We start from the raw sequence: 22,967 nt of genomic DNA, 5'->3' as shown, positions 1-22,967 counted from the left end.
ACTTGCCTCATTTAGATCACTTTTCTAGAAATACGAGAAAAACATTACCCCCAACCTCCTACAGTGAACTATCAATTTTGCATAATGAATACTATATCTTCAGACATAAATTTTCTCAATTTACAAATCAGTAGCATATGAAATTAAGATTATGATTAATTTTTAATTACATAAGTATGTTGAAATTTCAAATTAAAATTTTTGAGTGAAGCTAAAAAATTATGTAAAATTGAGGTTTCTGTAAAATTGAAGCCAAGGGAAACGTTTCTGTCCATGTTTTGCAATATAAATGTCACAGGAGTAAAACAAAGAAGGTATATAAGCACCGAAACTTTGTCCATGGAAACAAGTGCAACAAAATGACCTTACTGTTAGTTCATCATGGCGTTTTTCACCACTGACAATGCACACTATTTATTGTTGATAGTTTGTACTGAGAACCAGAAGGAAAGAATGAATATGTCTTACTTTCCATTACCATTATGTCACTTTGAGAAATCTGTCTTGATGTAAGAGATTGCTAATGTTTCTTCGCCTTCTTCCATTAATACATCAATAAGACAGATTTCCATGGGTAGCTTTGTCACAGTTTACTTTTCCTCTTCACCTCCCAGTCCCTCATCATCCTTTTTCCTCCAACTCTCCTGGGTTAATGCTTTTATGAACCTCCCTCCAACTCTCCTGGATTAATGCTTTTAGCAACCTAATTTCTAAATCCAAGGAAATACAAATATAGCACAAATAGCAGTATTTCCAGTTATTGCTTGAAGCTTGTTCTCGTCTAATGAAGATTCTAAATAAGTTCAACTTTCTAGGAAGTTCCTCATCCACTTTTCGCAGAATTCACATTGTATGATTGATTTTTAATATCCTTTCATCTTCTCACTTTTTATAGTTATGAACGTAAATATTAAAATTAAATATCATGAACGTAGGTCGGTCAACATCTGTGGCGTTACATATGGGGTTTTTTAAAAAGAATATAGCCCTCACAGGAAAACAAAAATAACACTTCTGACAGTTCAGGTTGATGTATCAGCAGATAATTGAACCATTGACCATGTAAAGACAACGAACCAATATTAAGTAATATGAACATGTGACACCAGGCAAAAAATGTGAGAAAAATCCACTTGTTCTCTCAAAGGAGTATGAAGATTTTATGACAATCCCAGGTACATAAATTTTAAGTTCTTATTGCATTGATTTACATGCAGAGCAGTATGGACCAAATTTTGAGAATTGTGTAGATTTACAGTTCATCATTTTTAAACACATCCAGTGGTCCATAGTTCCTACTACACCAGAAGTGAAGTTCTTCTGTCAACAACATCAGTGATGACCGGCACCTTAAACAATTTCGGATTACAGATAATTTCAACTTCATTTCAACATGAAGCAAAGAAAATATCCTGACTTTCATCAATTTTTTTGAGTCCACAGCATTCTAGTTTCACATACGTATTAAACACATGATAATTTACATACATGATATGACTAGCATTAGGTGCCTCCACTACTGCAATGACTGCATATTCAATATCATTTGTGCAATGATTATGCAACAAATCAATCATATTTACTAATATTAAATAATGTCAATATTAAGCAACATGCAAAGACTGGGTATAACAATGTCAGAGGAAAAGGTTTACCGCATAATTCTTGTGTATCCCATGATATCAGTCATCATTTAAAAAAATACTTTGTAATTATTTATAGTAATGCCTGAGTGCTACTGAGCTTACAACTGTTAAACCCCATATTTACATTTCACTTACCAGTTACAGTGCCTTGAGATAGAAAGCAAATTGTAGATAGTACGCAAAGAATAACTGTTTCTCTTTTGGATTTGAGTTTAAGTGTCGTTTTTCCCTTGTGAGCATGTGGTTGAATCAAGCACGATTTCAAGAATATACATACGTTTCTATTTATATGTTCATTTAAGTACTTGAAATGGCAACTAAAAAGACTTCAAAAGATAGAGTTGATGAATAATTGGTAAAATGCTTGTTATCATTATGTGATGGCAATTATTTGATGATATAGGAATTCAGATTCAGATGACTCTGACATTTTGATGCAGAGGAAAAAGCCAAGAATTATACAGGAAAGAGAAGAAGATGACACAATGAGTGATGTGACTGATGTAATTCAGCCACCAGAGTTCAAGGTAATCTCTGAAAGCCATGACACTTGGAGTGCTAATGCCTTTAGTTACACAGAAATACTGGGTCCCAAGCATGCGCTCCCATCAATGACTATAGATCCTTTAGCATTCATCAATTTGTTTATCGCCCAGGTGCCATGGAAACCGTTTACACACGAAACCAATGGGTATTATGCACAGTTCCTAGCCGCCCATGAAACATTATCCCCAAGCTTGAGTGAGGCAGTGGCGAATTCATATTGCCATTCAAAGCAGCAGAATCTCGATAGGATTCGTTGCTATTATACTGAAAATTGTGTTGTTTGTAATAAAAAACATGACCTGAAGTAAAAATGGTCTCACAATTTTGCATACAGAGTAAAAAAGGTGTGCACAGCATTTTTTAGGTTCACCATAGGGGCTGAAATGACAGTCCAACGATAATGAAGAAGCCCAAATATAACACAGAGATAAACTGTACAATAAGACAAAGTGGGACTACACACAGGCTGCTAAAAAGTTACACCATTCACTAGGTTTTCCTTATATGTTTATAATTTTTTCCAATTTATTTTTTGTGATTTCTTCAACAGAAAAGTGGCATCTTTACTACAAAATGTTAAAAAAATAATATTACTATTACGTCTAAAAGTCAAAATAATATTGTGAAAAAAATATTTTTCACGTTTATAACTTGGAAATAAATACATAAATTTTTCAAATGATAAAAAAATAGTAATATTATTAAATAATTCAATTTACATCAAATTAAAAAACTGTGCATTCATATCTATAACAATAACTTTGAAAATATTATTTTTCCTAAGACAATACATTTTACTAAAAATACTCCCCAGCATTTTTCACGAGTACTGCTCATGTATGTTAGTGCTAAGACGTTTTAAGTAATAAGTTAAGTTATAAATAAGTTAAAAGTTTTATTAGAGGTTTTACCTTGCAACTAAAAAAATGAATTTAACTACATTCCTAACAGGGAGCCAAAAAAACGCTTTTTGCACCTGCCTGGTGCTTAAAGCAACCAACGAAACTACAAAATGCAGCATACACCAAAGGTTCAGGCACGGAGCAAATATCAGTTTCAACATATACAAGTACCAAAAAAATGTCAAGGGTATTTTCACTAGTATATTAATAAAACAAAGATTATGCGATTTTCTAGAAAGAAAAAGGCTAAGCTAAACATTAAAATAGGAGGGCAAAAACTAGAGCAGGTAGAACAGTTTACGTATCTCAGAAGTGTTTAGGACCAACACTTTCAAAGTAGTGGGGACGTAAGGAGAAGAATTGCGCTAGGCAAAGAGGCTTTCACTAGGAGGAGGGAGTTGATGAGAGGGACGTTGAGTAAGGATATTAAGAAAAGACTCGTAAAAACTTCGATATGGAGCGTAGCTATGTACGGCGCGGAAACGTGGTCATTGAAGCAGGAGGATAGACGTAGACTGGAGGCTTTTGAAATGAGGGTGGGGAGAAGAATGGAGAAGGTGAAATGGACAGAGAAGAACACAAATGAGGAAGTACTTGGTATGGTGGGCGAAGAGAGGGGTTTGTCGGGAGAAATCCTATGGAGGCAGGAAAAGTGGATAAAGGGGGTATTGACCAGCAGTGGGATGATGAAGACTGTAATAGAGGGGAGAATGTTAGGCAAACGAGGAAAGGGAAGGAACAGGATAGGGATGTTGGACGGGATGAAGGGAGGAAGAAAGTACTCAGAGATGAAGAGGGGTCTGATGTAGAGTAGGATACTGGATTTTGTGTTTTGTTAGGAATCACAAAATATTTATTTGGTAGCTGGGTCCATCCAAAAACCTACCTTAAATGGTAGATTACCTAATAATAAAAAAATAATATCAGTTACTTAAGACATTAATTTTAAGTGAAAGCAAAAGTATCAGACAGGCAAATGCATCATACAACAATTACAATAGATTAACTCACTTTGCCTGCCGTTAATAATAGTAACCCACTCAAAAACATGTTCAAGTCAATTTTTGAAAAACTAATTGCAATGGAGATCAGTAATTACTTCCTGTACTTAATCAGTAAATCCCATCACTAAATACAATAAAAACTTTCTTTTTGTGATAAGACTATTGCATTAAGCTAGCAACTAAAAAAAGGTGATGCACATACTTTCATGGATCTCCAACTGTCTCTTCGCTTCGCCAAGAGCAGAAAAGAGATCTAACTTGATGCGAGTCTCAGCACTGAGGCTATTCTCAAGGTGGGCATTCTTGTCTTGCATAGCAGACAATGCTGACATGAGAATTTCCGTCTCATTGTGACTCTCCTTGTACTGGCGCAGGGTCTAAAAATTACACAAGAAATATGCAAAATGACAAATAATATATGGATATTTATTCATAAAGCATGGGAATTTTTGCCAACTTTTTCAAAAACAAATTTAAAATATTTGGAAGAACAGAAAAAATTAATCGACCAACCAAAATAGAAACATATTCACATTCAGTAAAGCCAAGAAATGAATTCTGAAAAGAAGTTATTATACCATTCCAAATCAACTTTTTCACGCACTCAATTTGTCTTCACCCTGTTACCACGGTACAAAAATTTCTGATTTTTTTCTAATGATAGGTAAAATAGAAATTTTTGCACAACTTGAACAATAAATTCTATTAAAAAAGGTGAAATTACCTTAGTTTCAATTTTGAGAAATCCAAAAATTGATTTTGATGTTACCCTAAGAAAACAAATGAATTTATAGCATCCATTTTATTCTTTTTCCGAAGTACAGTAAACCTTTGATAATCCATGTATTTTGGGTGGCTTATTAAGAGGTCATGAGAAACAGAACTGCTGTACTTTGCCAAAATACACATTAAGCTTGCAAGTTTCTACAAATTTGGTTGAAATAATTACAATATTTTAATCAATATTCCAGCTGTACATTTGCAATTATGAATTAACTACTGCTATATGAAAGATAACTCATACGTATATCTAGATGCCACATGTGTTGCAGACGTGATACTGCATTTTAAATTGATGGCCAATTATTTCGATGCAGTTTCATGAACTTCAATATTTAATGATTGTGAGCCCTTTCGGCAGAAAAACTATGTAATTTATGATAATAGCACCCAAAAATAGTGACATTGGAAGAATGCAGCTTTGAGCAATAACTCTTGGAATGCCAAGATCATTTACATCCCTTGAAGTATCAAAATCCATTAATTATTGACCCATTAATATTTATTGCAACTAATTGTCCTTCCTGATCACTTTTTGATTTCTCTCCTCAAATTTTGATGTCTAGAATGACAGAATCTTAATATCCAGCAACCAGCAGGCTACTTTAGGTTGCACAAAACACTCAACAAGATTTTCTGATGACCCTTTCTATTGTTTCTTGATACAGCCGACTGACAGGTCAAATCCATTTTTCTTCTTCCATACAATGAAAGCGTTGTATGCAACTACATCCAAATAATTCAAGAATAAAGACAAAGGCCATCATCTGCTGAACCTTCTCTAGGCATAGTCACGAACAAGTTTGTTTAAGTTATCCAATCTGCTTTTGATTTTGTATTAATACAGAATTACCTCTGGTTTGAAGTAACAACTTTCGACTGAACTTCTAAGTTTCATGGTGCATGCTTGAAAGTGCAACGATACATTTTTCCTTCATAAAATAATGAATAAAGTAAACCTTCAGTAATTTGGACACCTTAACCTGGATAACTGCAAGATTATACATTAAAGTATATTTCTACTGCAGACTTTATAATGTTAGCATAGTTGAAAACAGAGTTCATTGAGCAATGTGTCAACATTACTAAAATTTACAAGACAAAAATTAACAGAATTTTTTTTAGTTAAACCTGCAATTATTAGATAAAAGCCTCATTAATCACTTAATTTGCATAAATAGATAAAATAAATGGGATAATATCATTGATAAATTAGCAAGTAACACAATCATTGCTGAGAGAAGTTACTAAGGAATAACTGAGGTAATTTCCTGGGATATTCTGTGATGCAATTTATTCAAATAGGATTTTATCAATCTTACAAAAGAGTTTTTTTTCCAATTTAGGCTTTATGTTCACCATGTAAAGTAATTTTATCTTATCATCAATTAGGTATGCAAAAGAATAGTGATGAAAAATACTTCATGAGGTTACTAGGGTCGAAACCCCAGTTAATCCAGACCTCTGGCTCAATATATTCCACATTAGTGAGGGTTTACTGTGTATTTACTTCAGTTTTTTTTTCAAAATACTTTTGGGCACCTGAATTACATAAGTGAAGAATACACAGAAATTATCACTGTTTAATGAAATGCTTAAGAAATTCAAACGGTTCCATGAAAAAAACTATATTTCAACTAAATGGGTAATTTTGACCTGATCTTGGCATCCTGTCGCTTAAACAAGGTGAAGTTTTTTTAAGAATAGGATTCCGAGGTTTCTGTTGGGAGTCTGGTATCACTTTACATGCTATCTGCTCTGAAAAAGAAAAAGACTGAAGCCAATCTATTTGTTCTTAGGTTAGCACTAATTTTCTAAAACATGGAACGGCAGTCAGATATGTCAGTCACAGACACACAAGAAATATTATACACTTTAGACACCACCAAGATGACATCAGCTGAAAAATAAATGTTCAGCATGGAATTCAAAGTATTAAGTTCAAAGCTCTATTACAGCTAACATAATTTGTACATTAATAAGTTGATAATGACTCAATGTATGCTCTTATTTGCTCTCTTAGATTTATATTCAAACAACAGTTGAACTACAGTACCCCATCTATTCAGTGTGTTTTAGCATATCTAATGAAAGATCTAGATGTCAAAAAAATAAATCATCAGTACTATACTAAAAAATAAAGCAGTAATGAGAGAAGTTTCATAATACTTTGAGAATGGTCAAAGAAAGGAAAATAATTGAACTAGAGGCCTTGCCTGATGTGAAACATCAATTTCATACTCCTCAATTTTAAAATTTCCCTGATTTTTAGATAATTCCATTCAGTCCGATTTAAATTTTACATGAACTAAAGTAAAACCCTCATTTGCACCATAATATCCCCCATGAGCACACATTCTGAGATCTTTCACAGTTAACTGATATTATGGATACTGGCTAAGATTAGGAATTTGTTTTATCATTTATATAATTGCAGGGATATCATCTTTCAAAGACAATACTTTTCTATTTCTGTCTCTTCTCTTTAGCTCTTAGTTGCTTCTGAGCTAACCAATTTTATTACTTTTTCCTTTCACTTAAACAAAGTTCATTTCGTCCCAGCCAGTGAGAAAATTAATTTCAGCATTATTAAAATGATCTTCAAGCAAGTGCCACCCTACCAAGCATGATCTTTAATAAACATTGGCATCAATGAAAGTTCACTAGAGAGTGTTCACAATTCGGGTAATAAAGGGAAAAAGTGCTTTGCATTTTACTATATAAGTGTCTTGCCATGAAACATAAGGAAATTATTGCTTTCAATAGGACATTAAAAAATTGACAAATGCAATGGATAATGCCTACATTTTTCATGTGGAGAGTCGATTAATTGGGACAAATTATCCAAGATAATACTTCCCTCAGTTCATAGATAATCAAAATTCTACCATACCTATGCATCATTATGTCATGAAACTCTAACCGTTTCACAGATATGTGGTCGACAATTTTTCATGATTAGTCAGAGCTGATAAGAGTTCAAGTTTTACCAAATATTTTTATGAAGACAAAGAATAATGTAACCACTCCTGCTTATGACTTTGTTATATTATTCACTCTTTACAATATGAAAAAATGCTACCAAATAGCTCTTAGGCATATTTTAATGAATGAAGATTTACATGGGTAAGGGCACATATCTCCATAGCTTTTGAACAAGGTACATCTCTAAATACAAGATTGAAATTTGTTGGAATCCACATACTGTAAATTTTGTTCATTTGTTTGCTGAATTAGAAAAAACTGAAATGGCCTTGCACCACATAAGTTTTTTGCTCATCACTTATCCAAAAAAACCAAGCATCACAGAAAGAATATAAAATAATTTTCATCTGCACTTCCTACACACACCTTCACACGATAATGGTCCTGTATAAATGCAGGAAATCTACAAGTGACCATAATCTAATCATTTCTATGAGAGATATTATGCAACATTGACCGTAGAGTACATTTGTATCTATGCATTTTTGAATATCACCTTTTATTTTGGAAACTTAAAAACAATTGATATGACAGGTAGTATGAAACTTTAAATGATCTCTAAGTACAACTTCTGATAAAATGATACTGACTTCTTAGAAAGGGATCAATTTGTTGCCTACTATAGCAACTACTGATACCTGACCATTTGCCAAAACTATCAGAACTGAAATTAAGAACCAACACTCGATATCCAAACCAAGAACTGAAGTAAAAAACCTGACTGTCAACAAACTAAAAAAGAATGCTACCAACTCATTTTTATTTTAATTTAAACTTATGATTTCAGTCAATACGTGAGAGCTTCAGTTTTTTTTGTTTAATTTGAAACCTGAATAATGTTTCAAATCTTCCAACAGAGAGATTTAAACATTAACATACGTCCACATGCAGAGGTCAATCTTGTGTATAGGTTGACATATGAATTTTTACTTGAAATTTCCATCTTTCACATCTCTCCTGTATACGCCAACACTAGTGTTTTCATAATTATTAAATGCTGCTAAGTAAATTTTGATTAATTAATTTTAATTATAACCGGAAAACTTTTGTTAAATACATGTTCTCAAGTAAAAAGGACAAAAATAAATACTATTTAACAATTTTAGCAGTAGCTTATCAAGTTGTAAATAAATGACATTTGTTTTGACTATTTCAACATATTCACAGTACATAATCATCAATAATGAAATTCTGCAGGGGTTCCAAAATTCACCCAGCAGTAGCAGTATTGGCAGTAGTTTTTTCAGTTGGAAAAACTGTGAATTTTTTATAAGGTCAAATGCATAATGGAACTTTTGGATATTTAACAAACATCTCAAATATTATCTATTTTAATTTACTATAAATACCTCTCTTGTGAATGTACCCTATATCTTTTTCAACAAAAATATGTATTTAAAGTTTAACCTAAACAATATGACTTACAGTAAATTGAATAAGATACAGCAGTCATTCTCAAAAAATATAGGGTAAATTCAGAGAAAATGTACAGTGGGGAAAAACTAAAATTGGGTAAATATTATACATATAAAAATTCATAAAAGTTTGCTCTGAGCTAACGAAAATTGTGTTAAGTCAAGGAATGCCAAAAACATACAGCATAAAATATGGATTTGCATGTTTATCCAAGCTATAACATTCATACACAGGTAGATAACAGCATGAGAGACTTTTATCCTGGTGTGTTACTTACTTGCATTTCTCTTTCTGCTGTTAAACAGCGATCCTCCTTAAGTTTGAGCTCCCTTCTCAACTGTTTGACTTCTGCCTCCAAATCTCTCCTTCTTGCACGACAGCTCTCTGTGCACTCACCCCTGCAATGCATTAAACATATAATCACTTTACTCCAATCTCCTACTCATTCCATGGATATTTATGGAATGTGAACACATGAATAATAAATATGATACATTTTAAACCACAGTCAGGACCAAAGCTATTTTTCTTGACTACGGTGGCCATTTTCTTCTGCTCAAACATTATATCTATTGTTGTAAACTTTGAGTCTACAGGTACTCAACTGTTAGTGATAGCGCTGTCCATTGTGTAATACGTTCCTTTCTAATTAGTAAGCATATCTACTTTTACACAGAGAAACTAAGTACTTAATAAAAAGTTAAAATTAGAATAACCTAATGGGCCTAAAGAGAGAAGTTAGCCATACAGTATTACAATTTAAGTTTAAGTCATTAATTATGCTTCAGAGCATGGAAACATGCAACTGAAAGGCATTTTGGCCTAACAACTGAGGAGATCATACGAGAATGGAGGCAGTAGAAGAATAATTAAATGAATGCAGATGGGAGTAAAAAAACTTCATATTTATGAGCTCCCAAATGGCCAAATATTGAGGAACAAGTGCAGAACTAGAAAATAAATCACAGGAAGAAGAGGATTACTGTTTTAACAAAAATTATTTTAATTGAAGTGAGAAAAAACTACAATAGTAGCACAATAACTACCATTTGAATGTGAAAGAAAAGTTATAGAATTCCACAAATATGCCATAAGCTTGAGAAAAAGGATGTAGTTTGGGTTGGGACAAATTAGGAACACGGATGAGGTACCCTTGACATTTGACATACCATCAAATAGAACAGCAGATGTTAAAGGTGTTAAGTCAGTAATAATAAAGATGGCTGGTAATGAGCAAATGTCACTAGCAGTGGAGAAAAATCTCACAACATTACCAGTATGTTATATTGGGCGGAGCTGAATGTTCTAGAATAGTCATTGGTGCCTGCAAACACCACACGATCATGCACATATCATAAAGCAGTTCCCACCAATCAACATCACCTTTTAATTTCAGGATTTTATTTTGCTCTAGCAAGATACATGTGTACACAAAAATCATGAGTTCTTTTAAAATCAATATTAGGAGGGTTGTCTGAAAATTTTCTGACCTCAACATGAAGATGGCAACACTCTTCAACTTAAGGTATGGAATGTGTTTACATATCTGTTGAAAGGTACTTGCCAAACTTGCAGCCATTTGGGACACTCAATTGTTGTTTGACATTTGTTTGAGTGAGTTGTTGTGAGGGTTTTTGTGAAATGGAAAAAATTGACTATTGAGCTGCCAAGAAATATTTCTTTTTGAAAGGCAATATGCCTACATAAATCAAATACAAGTTGGATGCTGTGTACTGGGAATCTGCATTATCATTTATTATTAATATCAGTAATCTACCAGTTAAGGTAGGTTTACCTAAGCTACCATATGGCACAGCAAAAATTCTCTTGTCTTTCTAAACAAAGCACAGCCCGACATCCAATCTTACATTAGGCCTATTTTAAATTCTACCTAGTTCCATTCTTATTTCCGTCAAGCATACCTATCCTATTCCTGTCCCTTCCTCGCTCGCCTAACTTTCTCTCCTCTATCACAGTTTTCAACATCTCACTGCCCATCAAAATGCTTTGTATCCATCTTTTTTGCCTCTTTTTGATTTCTCCCAACAATCCCCTCTCCTCGCCCACAATACCTAGCACTTCCTCATTTGTTTTCTTCTGGTCCATTTCCTCTCCTCCATCCTTCTCCACACCCACATTTCAAAATTCTTCAATCTTAACTTATCATTTTGCTTCAATGACGTTTCAGCACCGTGCATGACTATGCTCCATTTAAATTTTAACAAGGCTTTTCTTAACATCCTTACTGAAAGTCCCTGTCACCAACTCCCTACTGCTTGTGGAAGCTTCCTTGCCTAATGCATTTTCTCCTTATGTCTCAACTATTTTGACCATTTTGGTCCACAACACCTCCGAGATACATAAACTGTTCCCCTGCTCTAGTTTTTTCCTTCCTATTTTAACATATAGCTTAGCTTTTCTCTTCCTTGAAAACCACAAAACCTTTGTTTTATTTACATTTATTCTCATCCCATATCTATCGCACTGAATTTCCAATTCACTCAGCAATGCTTGCAAACCCTTGGCTGAATGACAAACAAACTTGGTCATCAGCAAACCTAACTTAGTTTTAGATATATTATAGCTATATTTTATGAGTTCTCCACAGACTTTTTTCCCATCTCCAGTTCTTTCCATGCCTCTTTAACCAGTTAGTCCACATACGTGTTGAACAGCACAGGTGATAATACACAATGGACATTCATTCTACAATACCCAATTTACTCTGTCCAACACTTTTTGAAATCAACGAAACAGACATGTATAACCTGATCACATTCTATGTTCTTCTCTATTGGTGACCTCATCACCGCAATGGCATCACACAAGCCTCTCCCCTTCCTGAACTTAAACTGGTCATCCCCTAAGCAATCGTTTACCCTGATCTCTATCTGCTTTTTGATGATCCTGAGAATTACTTTAGCTGATTAATGATGTTAAATCAGACATCATTCTGTTGTCCTCACATATAGCTGCCTTTTCCTTTTGCAGAAAAAGAGCTAACACTGATTAAAGAAGGGTTCCAGCCAAATTCTTCTATCATAAATACTACAAATTAGTCCATAAAAAACTTTCCTCCAACACCTTCCTAAACTTTTTTTGTAGTAAAACAGGAATGTGGCCTACTTTCATGGCCATATTTGATTTCAATTCACTCAATGTCCTTTCTATCTCACCATCAATCATAATGTTATAGAACACTGAGGGGCACATACACATACTTGGTAATGAAAAAATGTATGAATTCATCTATTATTTACTCTCACCAGAACACATGAAAGCAAATAAAACATGTGAGGCATTACAAACCTTAACCACAGTGGCACCCAAATTTTTCATTAGGATTTGGAAGAGGCAGCAAAAATTACTTTTGGTCAAGAGAAAATACATTAAAGAATCACAATTTTTACATTAAAAAGTTTCAAAAAGTCTATAATAATATTCTTATTAATTTTTTTTAAATTATGCATTGTATCATTGCTAACTATTTTAGATCATTAAATTATGAATTGCAGTACTATAACTAAGCCACTGCATAATACATTTTTGTAGAAATAAGGAATCACTTTAAGCATTGGTTTCACATCAATTTCTCTAATATTATGACAATCTTAAAGACATAAAAGTAACAGGTTATGGGCATAAGATGACAACTCAACCATTAATATTTTTAATTATTCCCATTGAGCACCATAACTTAAGTCACTGCAGTGACATAATTTTGCTATGCAATCACAAATGGATTGGTTTCACCTAAATTGAATATGCCCAATATCACACGAGAAACTTTTTATCCAGATCCATATAATTGATATGAATTATAAACGATAACCTGTACACTTTACAATTTTAAATAATACAAATTGCATACAAACAATTCCCTAAAAATGACCACCCAAAAATAATTAATAGAATAAATTTACCCTTTAGAACTACATTGTTCTTTATGAGACACATGTAGCCCACTGGTTCCCAAGTGAATTTCAATGCCACTGATGTAATCTGAATTTGAGGTTAACGACCAAGCAGTATTAAAATGTGTTAAGTCATCAACAAAGTAGTGTGAAGTTAGTCTGGTGATGCATTCATTGGTACATACTTGTTGGCTGAGGCAGCTGCGGCTGCTGCTGCCACTGCTATTGTCCTAGCAGCTGCTGATTCTTCCACTTTCCTCGCCTTCCGCTCCGCAGCCAACTGCGCTTCACAGACACCCCGAGATCTTCGTTCATCATGCAGCCGTCGCTCCAGCTGTGATATTGTCTGTTTGTCTGACTGCCTTGCCGTCACTAGCCCATGCAGTCTGTTGAAAAAAAACCAAAGGTGATGTGAGACTCCCATTCAGGTTAACTTTGAATTGAATTTAAAATTATCAATAAATGAGACATAGTGCTAGCTATCAATCACTGAAACTGCCATGAATGGTCAGGAAGAGTACCATTTCCATGTTAACTTGAAGGTGATTGTTTAATTACAACTTTTATTTACCCCCATTTCAATGGTGATCAATGATAATGCATGCAGTAAAAACATTTTTCTTTCTTGGAAATCCACACAGGCTAAGGAATTGTCATTCCAAATTTCAATCCTTTGAATTTATAAGATAGTTCTCATTTTCAGAGAGAAGTACAAAAAACTGGAGATGAAGCACAGGGGTAATTTTACTTTTCAAATTATTTCACATCCCATTTCCACTATTCCTTATTAGAAATATATCATGACCATGATATTGATGAATGAATGATGGAAAATACTAATGAAAAGCATTTAGCCTGATACTGAATCATAAATACTACACAAAGCTACAATAGCCAAATAAATATTTGTGTATAAAAAAATAATTATAATTGACAAAATGTAATAAATATATACATAATTTGGTATGTAAGGTTCCTGAGTTGTATGCCATCATACAGAAAACAATTAAAAAATAAAAAACGTTAACTTTTAGAGCTATAAATTATTCTGAAAATGTTTTAACCTTGTAACTTCAATAGTGAACACAGTAGATGGTAACATATAACATTATAGTATATAGGCAAAAACATGAAAAAATAAGGATTTACAGGGAACAAGCATGCAGCCATGTACCAATTTTCTACCCATCACACTGACTGGCAGGTTCAAACATCTGATGGTTTCCTATGCAGGTAGAAGTGTGACCAAAACTCCATAAATACCACATACAATATGTCTAAGCACACACATAATTTGGAATATCTATGTTGCCAGGTAGGACTACACATGTTGCAATACATAACATACACAGACCAGGGTTAGGGTTATAATTTTGGATATGTTATTATCAATTTACAGTCAAAGTAACATAACTTGATGGCAACCATTGTACTTAAGTCATGTATACACAAGTTTTATAACAAAATAATAGACACAACTTCACACCAGAACTAAAAAGACATATAGAAGCAGAACAGCACATAAGCAGCATTTTTGAAGTCAGCAATCTGATTAAACACTCATGATAAGGAAGTAATGTATCAACACAATTATAGTTTGCTTGGAGTGAAGCGAAAACTGTGAGGGCACTATAAAATAATTAGGAAGCCACTTAAACCTTCAAAAAATTCCAAACAAAAGATAATATGAAATAAAAGTACAGCCAAATAGGAGTGAAACCATAATCATAAGCTTTCAACATGTTCTTATGAAAATAAAAAACAATCAGCAACCATTTAATAATATGCATTTTTTGCTCTCAAAACAGGTTACAAGCTCAGAATCTTGATGAAGCAGATATTTAAGGTATTCCAGCATCAGCTTTCACAGGTTTTGGAGCATATTTTTTGACAAATGAAGCAAATCTGCCACGAACACAATATGCAGGTAAAGAAAAACAGCTGCAACCTGCAATAAATAATAGCCTACTTACGCAGTTATGGTTTTACAGCCCCCAGGTAGTCCCATACTGGCTGCTTACACAATATCCATCCTCCCTTCCTTCTCGCTAACCATTTACCATGATGCCCACATTTGATAATTAAATGTGTTACATGGGATGGATAAATATTATCCTCCCAAGCTCATTTTCCCTTGAAATGCTCAAATTACTCTCCTTTGTGGACTCTTATCCACTTAATTCCCATAGGTATTAATGAAACATGTCTTCATTGCTGATTTAACGTTTTGCCCTTTGGTTGCACCTACCAAAATATTTTAAGGGATTTATTCCCCTGTAAAAATGTAAGACACTGAACTTAAAGGGCAACTGTAACTTAATAATTCATTCTATTTATATAATCTCCATGAAGATGGGTGCTCAACTTCATCCAGGCGATTGGACTCAAAGCTATTTATCAGGGCTTACTTATGAAGAAAAGGAAAAATACCTTATGATAAAGCCAATTCATGAGTAATTGGCCAACATTGGATATCTCTTCACCTTCTGTGAATGAGAGGGGATGAGCATGGAAGGTCATGGGAAAAAGGGACACAACCTTCAATTGATAAATTTATCTCTAACAACATATGTAACTACATCAATTCATTCTGTAAATCAAGAGTCAGGTTAATCCATCAGGCAAAAAACCATGGCTTTAGAGAATTATACTGTCGAGAAAGGTAAAAATTGAGCCAAATTCAACTTATTTGCCTGAATCTCACAATGAAGCAAAACCTTGTTATTTTGGTGAGCGTACTATCTTAGAGAATGCACATAGAAAATTTGGCAATATAAAAAAAACTAGCAATTTGCTTAATGGAAGGTCTCATTTGGTACTTGATAAAAGAAAATCTCGCCATAGTTGGAGCAGCAGAAAAATTCATCTGGCTCACTCCCAACAGAAGAAAAAAGGCAAAGAAAAAGAAAAAGGACTGAGATTGTGGGTTTAGGCAGAGTAGTAGGCAGAAATCCTTGGTTTACAGATTCATACCAATGGCTAGACATTAACTTTCATTTTTGTTCTAAATACCCAAGGTAGTCAGTGATTCATTCCTGAACAAATCATAAAAAACTGAATTCTAAACTTGTAAGGTCAATTTTCTTAGAATTCTATGGGACAGATAAAACTGCAACGTAAATTTATTGGCCAAAAATGGAAGTGTAAGATTTTTATTCAAGTTGATTAATTTCAAACTCAAATATTTCTATGCCCATTATTTCTAGTCCCTTGAATTTTAAAATAACAAGGTTTTATTGTAAATGGTATACGCTGCGGATTAAAGTGAAAATATAGTTTTAAATGAGCAAATAAATATTTACAGGACTCTGTTCATAGTGTTAAATGCAACAGTAATAGTCTGATTCCCAGCTCCCATCTATACGACCAAATCCAAGTGATTTGTCCCAGCTTTCTGACATCGATCAACTTTGATTATGTCAGTTTGGATAGCCTTTGTGTAATGTCCACCCACTAAAATTTTCAATGATCTAATTCTTCTAAGGGAGAGTCAAATGATGGCTTTCAGATTCCTCTGAGAAGCTACGAAATTATGGATTTCAGAGGTGAAAGCATAATGCAAAAGTTATCCTACTGATTGGTACATCCAGAAAACAAGTTCTTTTAACTGATGCTACTACTTTCTCCACATGTAGGATTGGGGGAAAATTCTATTTCAAAGAAAATTACAACTGGATATCCACAGAAAGGCATTTTGAGTTCCCCTGAATATATTTTGACCTTTTTACAATTCATGTTTTTGTGCGAGCTTTCTGTGGACATGACAACTCAAAAACTATAACTTTGAGCAATGCAAAATATTATATTTGACGTAATTATTAAGAGTAGATGAACTGATTAAATTTTAACCACAATCCACTTATCCAAAGTAATTTCTTTGCTTCAACATGCACTATTGGTGCAGCCACCAAGAATTTAAAAGTGGAGATGAGAAATATTCTAAATTAAACATTTGTATCATATATTATGAAAATATTGGGCTATTAGTGTGGTACTGGAGCTACTCTGGGGAAAAAGAATTATATTTTCTTACCCTGTTCTCTCATTATTGTATCCCTCATACAATTATTTATGATCAGTTCATCAAAGGAAGAATTGCATTGTTTTCTGGCCCATACAAATGTGGTAACCGTGGTAATCATTTAACTGGCTTTACCTCTTTTCCCAAAGAGGAAAAATACTTAATCCTTTCCACCATTCCGGAGAAGAAAAATATTTTTAAATCAATTACCATTCATTAAAAAACTGTAGGGAAATGTCTTTAACCCTATTACTTCATTTTGCCTTGCAGAGATACAAGGACAATTTTCAATAGAGCTGAGTCATCAGCAATAGTATTTTAAACTTTGGTCATGAATAGAAATACCATATAGAGGAAGTAATGCAAAGGCAACGTCAAATTTTTATTCCAGTATTACAGCAACCTTTTCTCAACTCATTTATTCGTGATTGACATAAAGTTATTTCCCTGTCATCATGCAATTACATGCTGCCACCACTTTCATGGAGATACCCAAAGATACAATGATAATGCCTGTAACGTTTGTAATAGCCAATGTGTAAAATGAATAACTTATCAAACTATTAATATCCAAAATACACTAAAATGATTAATTTAACAACTAACATATAAGATGAGCATTTCACAGTTCAAATTAATAATTTCAGTACTAACACTAATTAATTAAACCACTTACTATGATTATTATAAATAATTTAAATCATTTTACATTATAAGGCATTACATTACAGGTTAAATTAAACAATACTACATAAACTTGGTTAACAAAAGAGGAAGGTAATCTGCAAGTAGTAATAATAAAATTAATCACTTCTTCAATGCTAAACAGCCATTACCTCAAATTCAGTTAACTTTAAGTGCACTAATAGTAACAGTGAAATTCACATTATCACCAACAGCCAAAGAATATCTGTTCTACTGAGGATGGATGATTCAAGCTATCCATACACAAGACTTGAAAATATACCTGCTGGCTGGAATCAAACCAGCATATATCTCATTGGTAAGGTGCCAGATTGCATGGAAGACAATGGTCACTCTGACCACAGTCGTCAGTACACAGCCAATTAAGCTAAATTAAGTCTTTAAACCTAATTTGTTTACTTATCACCAACAAACTCCAATTCATTAGGGGAAATAATGTTTTCAAGTTCTGCATATCAAACTATATTTGATATACAGCCAAAATAACAAATCAATATACGTTCTCCAAATCAGGTGCGTCCCATATTGTTTCCACAAAAAAATCAACAAGGGAAATATTTACAAAGCAAAATATTGTAACAAATATTGACAAGTTCCAAAAGGTTGAGATCACACACAACTGTCCTAACTGGCAAAATAGATTATCTTCAAGCTCTATGAGAACTGGTGACACTGCCTTGCTGAATAATGGTTGAGTTACTCTGATAATGTTTCTCAAATGAGAACATAAGCAAAGGCACTAGTCAGCTAGAAACTATCGACATTCTATTCTTGTAGTAACACTACTACCATCTTGACATATACCTCATCATAACACTGGTTTGTACGTCTACTTTATTACAAACAGTTTCAGAAACCAAAATTTCTATTAACTATATTTCCTGAAGACTTATTATCTCAGATCTGGATTGTCTTCCCCGATTTCTCAGACTTTCTGAATTGAGCAGTTTTAGGGTGTTGAAAGCCAGGAGAAAGGTGACATGCAAAAAAATATTAAGAATATGGAAATGTCAAATTAAATGTTGGTAACCAGATGTTTTTGCTGCAAAGCATACTCCTTGAAACTTTGGAAATGACAGGAAGTCATTAAGCTTCACACTAAAAATGCAGGCACTAAGTTGTACATGATGTCCCATAAAGGGGTTAAAGACAAATCATGATCTCTCACTATCCTTTCACTCAAATGACGAGTATTCATGATTTCTTCAGAAATATCCGCAGAACAAAGAAAGTGGAAGGTAAGAGGTCTGAAATATGCTCCATATTCCCATTTACTCTAGAAATAGCCACTTTTCAAGTCGATGAACATGGCATATTAATTTTGATAAAATCCAAACTTAGACAATAAAGTTCACTTTCATACTTGCCACCCCTGAGGGTCCCTGGAAATGCCTTGTCTTCTGAGGCAACAAAGAAAAGATGATTCCCATGTCTCTCTGAAAAATGTTTCACTTGGCTTCTCAAACAGTTTTCCTTTGAAATATTAATTTTTGCAGAGTCACTACAAGTATTTGTAACTACTTTTCCATATTCCATTCCATTTCCTCATTTAATTTCAAGATCCTTAGGAGGAATCCGCAAATTTTATCACACAATTCACTTAAACATATTTCAATAACTTCCATACAGTATACACTCGCAGTGTGATTCACCAAAGAATATAAATCACAACACAAATGACATGTCCGTGCACTAATAATTCAATATAAAATGATGATTGCATTATATTAATCTTAAAGGGGTCTCATGTCAAACACGCCCCAATGAATGTCAAATACCACAATAATAAGAATTTTCTTCACTTATCAGATTTTCCAAAAAATTTCAATTTCCATCACTTCCAGGTTATTCATGTTCCAGATATGCAGGTATTCAAACTAAAATTTAATGCTTTCAAAAAAAATGTTTTTTATAATGGAGAAATTTCCATGTTATTTATCAATTGTTCAAGCAGGAAAAAATACCAATCTTAAAAATAAAATCTATCCTGCATTGACAATTTTAGGTTTAATTTAGGATATGGGAGTTTCAGAGTCGCAAAAGGCAAAAATTCTAAATTTTCCTTAATTCAATATTCGTCCAGAACCTTGAGGATAATACCCACAATTGGAATTGCTATTGCATATTACGTGCAATTTTTGTATTTTTGAAGGGCATTGTTTAAATACTTTCATTTAGTCATTCATAAGTGCATAATTTTGTCAGCTGAACACACAGCTCTGGAACCTTTCACAATATTGTCTTAAAAAATTAATAACATCAAAACTTGAGAAAATCATTGATTTTTTAAAAAATCTATGGCATTCTAAATTAAATTAAGGTAAAAACTAAGCAGAAAAATTTAGTGAGGAAGGAGCAAGCTACACTGGAAAATATATCTAAAGCAGGTATGACTTCAATCCCTCACTATTTCCAAATTTTCTCCATCATAATAATATAATTCCACATTTAATTATATGAAAACAGAAGAATAAACTATAAAAAAATCCATAAGGTTTTCGTATTAACTTAAGCAGAATGGAATTTGATGATTTTGTCATCACACCTATATATATTTGAAGCAAGAAGAAGCATGAGCACACATGTATATAGTTTCAATGGATTCAACTAATAGCAGCTCCCCTACTCAAATTAAATATCATCCCACAATTTAAAAATTTACATGATCGCATTCCAATTCCAGCCTGATGATGTTACTCGAGGGAGAATCAGAATAATATATGTCACATTAGGCTGCAAACCGATATTTTCAAATCACTTTAGTAGCAGACGAAGTATAACACACCCTTACAAATCACTGTTAGCACATACACTGTATGCAATCAGGTGTATTACAGTATTCCTCTATTGAACAATGAATTATGTGGTTGTGCCACAGTTCCTCCCAGCTCTTTTACATGTTGCCTGTGCAACGATATCTCCATTATGAATAAACATGACATGATAGATCCTCAGGTTCCCACAGTATTTTGATGTGTGACACTGCTGAAGCTTTCTGGTAGCTCAGGAAGTCAACGAACACTGAACACTATAACTATATTTTCACCATATCTCCAAACTTTTCTTTTAAGTAGGGTTAAATCTTAATTGCTGAGCACACGTAACTCTCTCACTACACATTCAATAAATCAAAACTTGTAACTTTAGAAGGACACCATTTCTATCGACAAGGATAATAATAACACGGAACTTAATCAATGACTTCTTCACCATCATCGGCAACAATTAGGTTAGATGAGACTTTATTTCATGAGACATTTTGCTCATTAATACAAATCCCGTAGGACATAAGAAAAAACTGCATTTTGGCAAATCCATTAAGCTAAGAGGAAGGAGCCCCTACCTTGACGTAAATCACTTTAAATGGCATCAGAACCATGTGGCATCAATTATCACACAAAATGGAATGCAATAGGGAAAATACTGCCGTAGTGAGGAGGGATGAAATCTGCAAATGAAAAAAAACCTAATTCGCAGTGGGCAATCTCTTAATTGTTATGAATTTAATAGCTAAATAAAAAATAATGAAAATAAATACAAATTTTGATTTTAAATATTGAAGAAGACAACATTTTAAAATTTTGTAAACCTCAACCAATAAAATAAAGCAAACAATATCATTAAGCCAAGTTGGACGGCTCCAACCCCAAACAATAGGAAAAACAAAAAAATGATTAGGTTAAAATATTTAGTCAATGTTTGACTCCATCCTTATTTAATCATAAATTGTCTTTCCTTTAAGCCCACATAGAAATTCAAAAATTTTATAGAATTAAAGGCTTTCATTTATGGCAATATCTTTAATTAAAAATGGCTTATTTGATACCAAATTTTAGTTTCATGCATCTCAGGCATTAAGCACACCCGACAGCCATAAAGAGGTAAACAGTAAATGAGCCACTGAGTAAAAACCCCATAACACTATATTGCACTCTGATTAACCATACAATGATGCACATACTGCTTTGTGTTGTGCTACATGCTCTGCATTATCCCGCTATGTTTATATTCACTTAGGATGTTCCATATTGGCATTTGCAGTATTCAAATGTTTGTAAGTAAATACTATTGCAGAATAAAGCAAATTCAAAATGAGCTGTGAAGCATGAGAGAGAAGGATGAATCCACAAAAATTGTTCACTGAATTTGCACATGCCCTTCAGCACAATTGTTACTGTCTTCAGAATTAGGCACTGAAAGGAAACAAGATTCCATTTCTTGATAATTTTTAAGATTTCTTTGATAAAAAAATTCAGGGCTGCATAACACAATTCCGGGGAGGAATAATATCTTGGTTCAAAGTTGCTACAAAAGATTTCCAGATGGTTTGATAACCTGAAATGCCCTTTGAGTAGGTCTCCAAAGAATCCAGAATTTAAAATATTAATTTAGCTTGATATGGACAAAGGTCAATTTTTCTGGAATTAATACCCTGTCTAGACAACCATGAAGTTCCAGTTCAGTGCCCATTAGAAATATGAACAGTTAACAACAGTCAACCTCAAACTGATCAGGCATCATTGTAATATAAACATTTAGTCAAGTAATCCCGAAATGTAAAGAAGGGAGAAAGAAGACCTCAGCATTTTGATAAAACCTAGGTTATCACCCTAATACTTCCACACTTCGAATCAATTAATTCTCTAATTTTTGTCTTTAATGTGTTATTACCATGCTATTTGACCATTCCATCATACTAAAATGAGATAATTATTTATGTTTTCTCAAAGCACTATAGTAATGCATAAGCATAAACAAAAGTAATATATTTTGGTAGATTTGGTGGTCACCGAACATCAAATGGAATAGATTCATCCAATAAATGCTTCTTTGAGTGGATGATGTTTCAACCAACTCCCACTATTCAACATAACTTAAAGGTGCAAGTTTACTAGACCTTAGGTTTTCTCTATTTCCATGATTAAGTTGCAACTGCATGGCATTTGATTTTCTTTTATATCAGAAAATTTTGCACAAGATTTGAATTGGATAAATGAGAAGCATTTGTAGGGTAGCCATCCCATTACGGCTGAAAACCAGCTGAGCTG

At 33.4% G+C, this 22,967-nt stretch overlaps 1 protein-coding gene across 1 annotated transcript in view; it reads right to left on the bottom strand.

Moving 5' to 3' along the window:
- LOC139685748 (macoilin) overlaps nucleotides 1-22,967 on the bottom strand; it is an 83,964-nt gene that overhangs the window by 7,578 nt on the left and 53,419 nt on the right. The window contains exons 10-12 of the mRNA XM_071582812.1: nucleotides 13,379-13,579; nucleotides 9,557-9,677; nucleotides 4,301-4,475 (exon numbers count right to left, since the gene is read on the bottom strand). Of these exons, the coding sequence (XP_071438913.1) occupies nucleotides 4,301-4,475; nucleotides 9,557-9,677; nucleotides 13,379-13,579 (497 nt within the window). The remainder of the gene's footprint in view (nucleotides 1-4,300; nucleotides 4,476-9,556; nucleotides 9,678-13,378; nucleotides 13,580-22,967) is intronic.

Source organism: Hetaerina americana, unplaced genomic scaffold (assembly GCF_022747635.1).
Source record: "Hetaerina americana unplaced genomic scaffold, ioHetAmer1.1.p SCAF_12, whole genome shotgun sequence".
Lineage (NCBI taxonomy): Eukaryota > Metazoa > Arthropoda > Insecta > Odonata > Calopterygidae > Hetaerina > Hetaerina americana.
This window is presented reverse-complemented; position numbering and strand designations above follow the sequence as displayed.